Here is a 12020-nt window from a genome sequence, read left to right as displayed (position 1 = left end):
AGGGAGGTGGCTGTTCTGGTCCCTACTTAGGAAGACAGAGGCAAAGAAATCGTTAAACATGTTGGCTTTGCCGTCTGGTGTGATGACCAAGTTTTCCAATGTGTCCTGCAAGGGCCCCACATTACCCGGGACCTTCTTTTTACCCCCTAAGTATTTAAAAAAGGACTTCTTATTGTCCTTAATTTGGGAAGCTAGTCCCAGTTCCATCTCTGCCTTGGCCTTCCTGACTGCCCCCCTACATCCCCGAGCAACTGCAGAATAGTCCTCCCTGGTGATGACCCCTTTCCAATGGGTGTAAGCCTCCTTTTTAGCAAGGAGACATTCCCAGATGCTTTTGGTGAGCCATGGAGGCTTGTGTGCTCTCCTGCTCCCTTTGATCCTCGTTGGGATTACCTTCCTTTGGGCTTGGAAGATCATCTCCTTGGACAAGCTGCCTCCTCTCTCGCACCAAGGGGCCCCATGTACATGGTTGGGAGTGTGACTTGCCCCATCTTCACTCCTGTAGGTGTGAAGTGAAGTTCAGTCAGGGGCACCACAGAAAAAACAGTAGATGAATCAACCTGAACTCTGCGGATGTCCAAGAGCTGGGGCAAGAGGGCGTGCAGGTTTCGAATAAACCATTTTCTTTTCTTTTTTTTGCCATTTTTTGGTGGGAATGCATCCCTTGAAACACTGAGTAATTCCTGCCAGGCTGTGTCTCCTTTCCCATGCTAAAACCAATCATTTTAATGCCATCCGATGGCACTCAAAAAGGGGGTAAGGAATTCTGTTTTGCATTGTGCAGCTGATGGAAAACAAAACAGAGGAGGTGGCTCATTTTCTGCAGGTGTCCTGCAGACATCAAAACACCACTGCTCATTCTGCATCGGAGACAGCGTTCCCAAGGCTGGGCCTTACTCAACATGCCTGTTTTGATGCATCATCTGCTCAAGGGAGTGACAGCCATGGCATAGGACGTAGATCATAGCCCAGGCACAAGTGAGTCACGTGGAGATGGATAGTTACCTGCAAGAGGTGTTTCCTTCTGCAAACAGCCGGGGAGCTATTCTGGGTGCAGGTCTGATAGTCCCCTATGATGAGGAGGATTATGGAGCAGTTCCCGTACCAGGAGAGACTGGAATGGCTAGGACTCTTCAATTTGGAAAGGAGAAGGCTGAGGGGGATATGGTAGAGGTCTATACGATCATGAAGGGTGTGGACAAAGAATAGGGATCAGTTATTCACCGTGTCCTGGAGTACTAGAACTAGCGGACACCCACTGAAACAAACAGAAAACAGCTGTAAAGTTAATGAGAGGAAATACTTTTTTATACCGTGCATAGTTAACTTGTGGAGCGCATTGCTGCAGGAGGTGGTTAAGACAAATTGCATAGCCAGATTCAAAGAGTCTGGACAGGTTCATGGATGATGGATCCCTTAACAGTCATAGAGGTGTCCTCTAGCATCTCTAAATGGGTGATGGTGGATGCTAGAGATCGTACCGAATAGAGCAGGGGTTTCCAAACTGTGGTACGCGAGCCCCTGGCAGTACGTGGGATAAATTGTGTAATGGTGAATTTAATTTTCATTATAATAACAGCTAGCATTTAAGGAGTTAGAATATAAACTGTATGCTGGTAGGGGTAGCTGGTAAATGTGGAAGGGGGTATGCAATAAGAAAAGTTTGGGAACCTCTGGAAGAGGGGATACACCACTACAGACAGACCTGGGTCAACTGCCTCTGCAGCATCTGCCTGTGTCGGAGACAGGCTGCAGGGCTGATCGGACCACTGGTCTGATCCGTAGGGCACTTCTTATGATCTTATGCAAGTGCAGAGAGGGAGACTGTGTGTGAAAAGCTGGAGCGTCTCTTCGGTGTTTGTCCAGCAAGACTCCCAATCGCACCTTGGCAACCGTCAATCCTCGGGATCATGGTGTATGTGCAAGAGGTCCATGTGACCATCATACCAAGACCTCCAGCGTGTACACCTAGCAAAGGAGGCTGCTCGAGACCGACTATCCACCCCTCCCTCTTTAGACCACTGAGACTGAGCCCAGACGTTCAGCACCTCGACGGTGGTAGCATCTGCCAGAGAGCAACAGATAGGAATTGCTGCTGACTGCCTAATCCTCAGCAAGGGCACGTTTCTATTGGGGTGATGACCCTTAGTCTTTCTGCAACCAAGGGAGTGGGGGCTAAGATTTGAGGTGCCTGATACTCGCCTTACTCTGGAGGTTGCAATGTTATGGTGTTTTATAGGAGCTCCTCCGCCACGACTAGCCCCACCACATAGCCACCAGGCCCTCCAGTCGGATGCAGTTTATGGTCATGCCCAGGACCCGATCCCATAAGGAGAAGCAAAGGGGTGTGATGTGAGGGCACCCCAAGCAGCGCAGAGGCTGCACACAGACATGGCTCTGAAGGATCTTCTGGGTGAGGTGAGGGAGCACGGAGCTGAGCTGTGCACTGTCATTCCAGCTCCCACACGCGTGTTAGCCCTGCACAGTGGTTAAGCCCTGAAGACCTGAGTATGGATGCAAAGCACTACTAGCCCCGGGGACCAGTCTGCTGGAACCAGGTCATTGCCGGATGGGGATAGGAGGCCTGCAGGTTTGCAAGGGATGAGCCCCAACTGCCACATCTGGGAAGGGACGCACCACAGAGCTGGCAGGGCAGTCCTGCTGAGCCTGCACGACAGGAACTCTTTCCCTGGTCAAATAAACAGAGGCAACATGAAAAACAGGGCATCTGCTTCACCCTGCCACAAAATGCCGATCCCCGTTGCTACGTCAGTCTTTGCAGCTAGCGATGGCAGGAACTGAGGGTGCTGGCAGATGTGCTCGCTCACGTTCCACTTAGAGCGCATCAGAGCAGACTCGATTAATGGAGTCTAATTAACACGCCCATCCCCGAGCACGCAGATAGGCAGCCTGAGATTACGGGATTGCTAGCAACAAGTTTCCTGGGCTGGCTGGTTGCATCCTTCTTGCTGTCGAGATGAAGGCAACCAACTTCTGGTAAAAGCAAAAGCATACTCCCGTGTCTTTTTTGTGATTGTTTTAAACACCGTTAAACTGCATCATCTCTGTCTAGTGATGCTTTTCCCGGCACTCTCCCACCCCAGAACTGACCGAGGGAAATTGCATCTCTGTCAGAAAATGATAAGTGAGCTCCTTGCCCCTGGCTGAGCCTGCTGGGTGGTGGCAACAGCCCGGTGCGCCTGTACTGCCTCCAGCCTGGATCAGTCTGAACAGAGAGATGACAACACTTTGTTAGTCATCCCTCTTTGAGAGGCTCTTGGGTACCGAGTCAGAGGGACGCTGGGCACAGACCGTCACCTCACGGGGTATCAGCTCCATGGACCAAAGCTTTGGTGCAGGGACGGGCCAGAGCCCCATTTCCCAAGAGAGAAAATGTAGCCGTCAGTGGTTAATGCAACGACTGCTGCGAGACGCCAAGCACAGAGCCTGCTTCTCCCATTTCGGACTCCCGCTCCCGCCCTTCACCTCCCAGCCTTTCACTAGCAAAAGCCGCTAGCCTTTTTTAATGCCTTTTCTATTTCAATGGAGATATTTCCTCTCCCTTCCTTGCTCCCCCCACAACAGCTCTTCCTGAATGGCAAAAATTCTTTGTGCCTTGAAAAAACTGTTTAAAATAGACTAAGCCCCTAAATGCCAACCATTATCTCACAGCTCATTTTGCTGCCTGGCTGGCGTGGGGCTGTTCAAACACCCCACCTCTGCTGTCCCTGTATCTACTTCAAGGGAGTGCCCCAGCCAGGACCCGGTTTCCCACTGTTACGGTTTCCAGCCTCATCAGCAGAGTCGTGGGATCCCTTCGAACGCCTCCAAAACGGAGCTGCTCCGCTGGGCTGAGTCTGGCTGTGTGAAGCAGAGCTGGGATTTTTTTTTAATGCACGAACTGTCTCTGGACCTTACCGAGATGTCTGCTCCCTGCCGTGAGCCCAGGCGCAAAGGGCTGGACTGTGAGGGCTTGTCCATGCTGTGTCAGGAGCATGGCCTGGGGAGGACAGGACTGAGCCCATTCAATCCGACTGACATGCATCAGAGCCAGAGGGTCACCCATGCAGCTGCTTTCAAGCCAGTGGTCTCTGGGTGCTGGGAATGCATCTGGGACCACCTCATGGGGAAACCTCTGGCTCTGGTACATGGCCAGGGATCCGGGTGGATGGGGTGTGTTCAGCTGCATCTTCTCTGTCACTCACTGCTGACACAAGCCTCTGCACAAAATACCCGGAGTCCCTTTCTGTCCTTGTCCCGAGCCCCTGAATGCTGCAGAACAGCAGGCCTGTTCCCACTGTGTGTCCCTGGGACAGCCAGTATCTCCCTTGCAAGGACACTTCTCACAGACCTGACCTCGGAGGGGGACGGCATCCACGCCTGCAGAGAGCTGCTCATCTGGCCTGGGAACATTTCCGTCCTCTCCATTGGTCCCCGCTCTGAATTTCCTCGGACTTGAGCAGCATTTTAGCATCACTTTAACAGATCGGGGTAGTATTCAGTGTCTAATCCCACCAGACTGTGAGCGCATCACAGCTATTCCTGCAGACAGAATAACTGCACCCGTGATGCACTCTCCGCGGGTAACAGTTATCTCAGCAGAAGCTGGGCTCTCACAGAAAGGGAGCAAGCCACTTGTGATTTGCTCCTTCGTTGTGCATAGTGTGATAGATTTTAAGGTGAGAAGGGATGATTAGGATCCTATGGCCTGAGCTCTAGCATAACAGTAACTCCTGCTTGGGCAGGATCAAATCTTTTAGAGACAGGGCCTCTTTCAACCCAGACGCTGCTAAGTGGGGGAGAATGGCTCCTGTTCACAGTGCCATCTTTGAATGATTAATGCCCCTCACTGTTACCCTTTCACACCAGATTTCCATTGTGAATTTGTCTAGCTTCAAATCCAAGCCACTGGGTCTTGGCCTTTTGCTGCCACCTATGACTGATACTGCATGTTCAGCCTTTAACAATAGCCCGTTGCCAAATGAGCTCCTTGTGAATCAGAATATCTGTCTGCTGTCCTCATGGTACTTAGCCCTTTGAAGCCAGAAGTGCCATGGGGAAGTGGCTTCTTCACCGGGCTTTCAAATGCAAAGGGGTTGTGCTGCTTGCAGCCAGCCCTAGAGCACAGCTGTGTGCTTGCACCAGGTTGCGCCCCTTTCCAAGTGCTGCAAGGCAGGGGTAACCCTAATTTCTTCAAAGCCTCCTTCAAAAGCCTCAAAGTTTTGCCACATTTCAGATGGCAGCACTCCACCCCTTCCCCTGAAAGAAAAGGCTGATTATGGAGATAGCAGCAGAGCACTTGAACGGCAGGGTTAAAAACACTTCAAAACTCTCCATTCGAAAGCACGAGCCAGTGCCATTACCTGAGTCACATAAGCAGGTAAGACCATTTCACCTCTACAAGGTTGCCAGTCACTCCAGAAAAGGCATGACCTCAGGTTTCCCTGCAGCCTGCTTCCTCTCAGGGATTTCCCTCTAACTCTCAGCACTTTCAGTCCTGCTCTGGCTTAGCAAGTGATGAGTAACAGAAGAGAGAAGAAGAGAGAGATGGGTCCAGCTGGCCTCAGTCGGTGCTCAAGCACTCCATAATGTTCGTCAGTCATTGATTAAATAGGTGGGAATGACAAACAAAAAGAGGTGTCTCCAAGAGGATTAAAGATCTGGGTGGAAGAGCAGGGCAGTAGTCAGCCAGGATTCCCACGCTGTTTGCAATAGGACACTGGATCGGCAATGGGATCGGTATCGGCCGATATGACTCATTAAACATCGGCCATCAGTATTGGCCCAAAAATCTCTACTGGTGCACCCCTATTAATTCTCTGCACTGTTAACAATGTAGGGTGTCACTGACCTTGCTGTCTCTGTCATGAACCCTAAACAGTGGGGACATCTTTGAAAAATGAAAGCAAGCCCTGGCAGAATGAAGATCGCTCACATATTGCTGTTCCAGGGATACAAGAAGGGAATGACTTGGCATCCCTGGAAGGGGCTGAAATGCTGCTGTTGGTTCTGCACCTGTTCTGTTTGCTATCAGGACAACAGCTTTCCCTGGATCTGAAGGGCTCATCCTGCTCCTAGAGAAGCCAGCGGCAAAAGTTCACGGGATCAGATCACAAGTTCAAACACATGCAAGAAACAAAGCAGGCCCCAGTACCTCTGAGCAGCAGAACTGCCCTGAATAACAAACCCGTGCAATATGTCACTTAACGAACTCTCAGAGTAAGATTTTCCAGCACCAGGGACCTTATCTTATACTTCCAGATAAGTGGCCTAAAAGTTTTTTAAAGCATCTAGAACTCATTAGGGATGCTTGTCACTTTTGAAATATTTTGGACTAATTTGGGTCCTGAAATGGGAATCCTGACATCAAAATCTGTTTGGTAAAGCTAGTGTTACCCTCCCAACATGGCCGTGGAAGGGAGTATGCTTGTTTTTGTGCTGGGGAATGGAAATAAGCTGAATATGAGCCAACAGTGTAGTCTTGTTACAAACAGGGTAGTGGAGGGCAACAAAAATGGTTGTGGGGCTGATTTAGTTTGGAGAAGAGAAGACCAAGAGGGATTGAATAGCAGCCTTCGCCTCCCTGCAGGGGGGCTGCAAAGAGGATGGAGCTGGACTGGTCTCAGTGGGGGCAGACGACAGGACAAGGAGCAATGGGCTCAAGCTGCAGCAAGGGAAGTGGAGGTTGGATATTAAGAAGAACTTTCTCAGCAGGAGGGTAGCAAAGCATGGGAACAGGCTCCCCAGAGAAGCTGTGGGATCTCCATTCTTGGAGGTGTTTAAGACCTGGGTAGACAAAGCCTTGGCTGGGATGGTGTAGCTGGGGCTGGGGCTAGGGCTGGTCCTGCTTGGAGCAGGGTTGGACTAGATGTGAGCCTCTGAGGTCCCTCCCACCCCCCTTGTCTGTGATTCTATGAGTATATTCCAAGTCACCAGGAGAGGCATCAGTCTACCTGGTCTGGGGTGATTTCACAGGCTGCCCTGCTCACTGTGCTGATAGCTTGATTCCTGAGTGGCAAAAACCTACTTTTCTGACAGCGGCAGGCAGAGCATTAGCACACAAGCACAGCGGGGGACGCTCCTCACATTTATGAGCAGCTGGTCCGGGACTGAAACAAGTGTTTGAGGAGCCACCTGGGGTTTAACAGAGGGCTAGAAGACAGGAGGATTATAGGAGATTGTAGTTAAAAATCAGGGGGTTGCGATTCCAGGGTCAGGGAAGGTTCCTGTGATGGACGAGTGGGGCTCAAACCCAGCCCAGCGACTGATGGTCCTTACAAGCCACACAGTTATTTTATGGAGCTGATGTAAGATACTAAGCTGTCTTGTGAGTGTGACCTACTGCTGGAACAGGTGCTCTGCAGACAGCACCCATACAGGGGTTTAGCTGAGAGTATTTGGGTGAATCTGCGTGCTAAGAGACATCACTTGCATTCATAATGCTGCACAATGTCATGTACCTAGGATTGACTTGATCTTTTGCTGGGAAGTTTAGAAGAGAAGAGTTAGGCGAGGCCCCTGCACAGTCACTGGTACAGATTTTACGTGGGAACTAGGGCTCCAGCCTGGAGGGGACGGTCTGGATGAAACCCAACCCCTGCTGCCACTGGCAATCACTTCATTATCTCCTTGCTCACCAGCCTTTCATTAGGGACGCTGGCGAAAATGATTAGCATTTACTTATCACTGATTAGCATTTATTTATCACCCGAAGTTTGCCAAGTTGTTCCCCCATGTCCAGCACCGGGAGAAAAGGTGACTCTGGTTTCTGGGTGAACCCATCTTTGTTCTCTCTGCTGTTGCCCAAATACAGGTATTTGCACTGATGTTGATGGGGTTTCCTCCCCGCCTCTCTGCTTTCTCCCCTTCAGGCTTTGTCTGCGAGCGCGACCGCCTGACTTTCAGTTTCTGCCAAACCCTACGGATCCTGGGAAGGTGCCACCTCCCGACGGTCAACGTGCAGTGTTGCCGAACCTGCCGCCAGCACGGGCATGGCACCCGTGACCGGGGCAACGAACGTGCCTCCAGGAGGTGAAACCGTTTTGGTGGAAAGGTACTTTGTTTTGAGGGGGAGCAGAAGACGAAGAATTGGAGAGGCTTCAAGAGAACAAAAACTATGCAGCGAAGGAAAGGAAGTCTTTGACCACAACATCGCTGTTCCTCTAGCGATGCAGTGTTGCAACCGTGTTCCTCTGTGCAGATCCATATGGTGCTCTTTAAAAACACAGGGACGTTTCGATTTGTTTTAATTTTTCATTTTGTTTTGTGGAGGGGGGTTACTACAGTACATGGTGCTCAGCTCATCTGTCTGAAAACAGGATCTGGCTCTCACTGCCTAGCACTTGGGTTCCTGCTGGTTACCATGGAGAAACGCACCATTTCTGAGCAGGTAGCAGAAAACAGCTCCAATTTCCCGTCCTTTGGGTCACACCTAGAAGTAGCTGATCTAGCAGGGAACACCTCAGAAGCCTAACATATAACAGCAGGAATTGGGGGAGATCTCTCAGAGGGGTTTATGGTGCTATCATCTGACACTTTCAGCCTCCTGTTAAGTGTTGGCAGGCCAGCACAAAACCAACAGGGTCTTTTTATTATTTTATATATGTGTGTGTATAAGTGAGCATCTGTCATTCCAAACAGTGTAGCCAATGGTTTTGTTCCTCAACAGACTTGACGCTGGCAAAATATGCAGAAGTATGTTTACACATCGAACTTAATTCTTCATAATTCAAGAAGCTGAGGCCTGTCAGTAGGTGCAAGGGAGAGATAAATACCTGAACTAGTCTTTACCACCCAAAATATTAGGCTTGCAGATCCCTCAGTACTCAGCACATCTGATTACTCTTTACTTTTTAATACTGCTGCTGGTTTTCTGTGCAAAGCAGCTGCATGTCTGCATGCATGCATCTTGGCAGAAGGTAAGGGGTAGAGATATCAAACCAAGAATGGAGGGAGGGAAACAGATGTTGAATTAAAAGTGCTACTGGACCATTAGTAGGGATCGATGAAAAGTCCAGAGTCCTGCTCTAGCCTGTGTGACAAACAGCGCGTTTGGATTGCATAGCCTGCTGTTTTACCTTCTCTCTGTTATTTCTCAGGAAGGCATAAATGGCAAACTGGATTGTTAATGACAACTGGATTTCTGCACACCATTCCAATATGTTATATGAGTTTAAGGGTTGATTAAGGTTTTGCTTGCGTTCCTACAAATTTTTAACTCTTTCTGCTTATTATAGATTCACTTTTGTTCGAGTTAGTCTATTCTTTTAACTAGAATACCCAATATTGTACAAAGACAGGGTACATGCATACTACATGTTCTTCTTTATCAGGGTTCCAGGAATGACTGTGTGTTAATCCCTCAGTGTACCAGGAAGGATTTACTATTATATTGGTTCCTGGAAGAAGGTCAGAAACCTTTGGGTAGAGCTTCCTTTGTTGATTACTCCTCAGGAAACAAAAGACGATGACGTAATTGGAGACAGCGAACAGTTTTATTTGCATTCAAGTGAATGGGATTTTCCCGTTGGTTTGAATGGAACTTGAGCGCAGTTATGTGCAATACAGGCATATTGTTCCCAATATAGGAACACTTTTTGTATGTGCCAGATCACACACCTGGTGTGACACAATCAATCAAGAAGACAAGGGAAATTCCTTTGTATAAATTGTATGTAAAATGCAGCTCATGCCTTGACCACGTGTATTTTTGTTTCTTTCCAATGTGATGTAAATGTTTTCTATTTAAAGGGATTGCATTTGCTCCTGTTTTATTTCCCAACAATAGTGTCTGTCCCATACAACTTCACTGCATTCATCAGGGCTCTAAGATTGTACTAAAAATAGTCCCTAAGTTCATTGGGTTTGGTTTGGGGTTGTTGGGTTTTTTTTGTTTTTTTACTGGATGTAGCTCACAAGTTTGTTAAATTAAATTGCTATAAAAGGAAGTTCAGTGTTTGCAAACTTCTCTTTGTGAAAATTCAAATATTTTTTCATTAAGAACCCAACAGTTGGAGAAGCCGTATGTGCCAGGGTACAAATAGATGCATGCTAGTGTAGAAAAATCAAGCTGCTCCTGCATGTCCTTGGACTTTAGTGACTAGAGAGATTATTTTTGTGATTAGAATATGGGTTGTATAGCTACAGAGTTCAGATAACATTTTAAAACACATAAGGGCTTTTGCTAATGTTGCATATTGATTATTTTCAGCGTTAGTCCTAATTTCAAAGCATCCCAGGGTGACCAAAATGCAGAGGAGTAATGTCTGATCACTTTATTTTTTATGCTTTGACAAACCCAAGCACAGGGGTGGGCAATTATGTCGAGCAGAGGGCTGCGTACCGAGTTTTGGCAAGCTTTCAAGGGCTGCATGGGTGGCCCCACCCCTTGACAGGTGCCCCGTCCCCTGGGTTGCCGTCTTGTGACTGGAAGTCCCACCCCTTAACCCCCCAAAGTCCCTCCCCGTACCCCCAAAAGTATTTCTTTTTCCATCTCAGAACCAAAAAATACCAAATTATATTCTAAAAAGCGAACATCTACAACATTCATTAATTTGATTTCAAAAAATGTTTTGTCCTGATTTACATGTGTTTGTGTAGCGTACGCAGAGGTGACTGCACAATAGCTTAAATGAAGTCTTATTCTTGTATGTTGTAGGGACCGCATATAGGTTGGTGGGGGGCTGTGGGTGTGTGGGTATGTGGAGTGAGGGAGCAAGGGGTGTGTGTGTGGATGGGTATGGGGTTTGTGGGGGTGTTGTGTGTGGGGGGAGGGTGGCTGGGGTTTGTGTATGGCAGTGTGAGGGGGGAGTGTGGGTGCATGTGTATGGTAGAGTTTGCGTGTCGGACTCACCCTATGAATGCACCCCCCCCCATACCGGTGTGATCCCATGCTCCACAGTCTGGGGATGCAGCTGGTGGTGCTGGAGAAGGGCAGGGGCAGAAAAGCAGGGAATGACTGTGGGTGGGCAGGGCTGGGCTGCTGAAGCCTGCTGAGGGCTCCCTCTGGGTCCTACTGCCCCTGTCTCCTGTCAGCTTTGACAGGAAGTCAGGAGTGAATAAATATTAATTTAATAAAATTTTTAGAGGCCCTGCAAAACAGATAGAATGGCCTGGTGGGCCGTATTTGGCCCGTGGACTGTATTTTGCCTGCCCCTGCCCAAGCACCTTACTTTGAAGTGTAGATGGCCATTCATCAAATTTGAAAGTTCTCCTTTAAATGCTTATGGGTTTTGACACATTTTAAGGTGGGAAGAAGGTTTGAAACCAGTTGGGATGGTTCAGATAGTGAGCAAGATGCTAGGGGTATATGGCTAATGAAGAAGGGAAATCTAGGGTAAAAAAAGAATTGTTTTCAGTAGCACACATGTCTCCTAAAATGATCCATTCCCAGCTATTCTATTTCTATGAATCATGGAAATCCACACTTGCTTACAACCATCATCACAGATTCATAGAGTCGGAAGGGACCTCAGTGGGCCATCTAGTCCAACCCCCTGCCCCTGGCAGGCAAGAAAAGAGTCACCAACCCTGGAGTCATGTGATCCCAGCCAGGTGCCTGTCCAGTCTGCTCTTGAAGACCCCCAAGGATGGGGTGAGCACCACCTCCCTTGGGAGCCCGTTACAGATTCTGGCAACCCTGACCATGAAGAACGTTCCCCTAATGTCCAGCCTAAACCTTCTCTCTAGTAGCTTATGGCCATTGTTCCTTGTCATTCCAGGGGGTGCCCCGGTGAACAGACCATCATCTACTTCATGTTGCTCTCCTCTTATGAATTTGTACGCCGCCACAAGGTCCCCCCTCAGCCTTCTCTTGGAAACGCTGAAGAGGTTAAGGTCCCTTAGCCTTTCCTCGTAGGGCCTTCCCTGCAGGGCTCTAATCAGATGCGTGGCTCTTCTTTGGACCCTCTCCAGGTTGTCTGCATCCCGCTTGAACTGCAGCATCCAGAACTGGACACAGTACTCCAGCTGCAGCCTGACCAGTGCCGCATAGAGGGGGAGAATCACTTCCTTGGACCTGT

The 12020-nt window shown here is 48.9% G+C and overlaps 1 protein-coding gene across 1 annotated transcript in view; it reads left to right on the top strand.

Annotated features, from left to right (window-relative positions):
- ADAMTS7 (ADAM metallopeptidase with thrombospondin type 1 motif 7) overlaps positions 1-9966 on the top strand; it is a 181540-nt gene extending 171574 nt beyond the window's left edge. Inside the window, exon 23 of the mRNA XM_019503802.1 lies at positions 7872-9966. Coding sequence (XP_019359347.1) covers positions 7872-8035 — 164 coding nt within the window. The 3' untranslated portion in view covers positions 8036-9966. The remainder of the gene's footprint in view (positions 1-7871) is intronic.
- Positions 9967-12020: the final 2054 nt, after the last annotated feature.

Source organism: Gavialis gangeticus, unplaced genomic scaffold (assembly GCF_001723915.1).
Source record: "Gavialis gangeticus isolate Ggan-Ray unplaced genomic scaffold, GavGan_comp1, whole genome shotgun sequence".
Taxonomy (NCBI): Eukaryota; Metazoa; Chordata; order Crocodylia; family Gavialidae; genus Gavialis; species Gavialis gangeticus.
The sequence above is the reverse complement of the archived record's forward strand: the minus strand, read 5'-3'. Positions and strand labels throughout refer to the sequence as shown.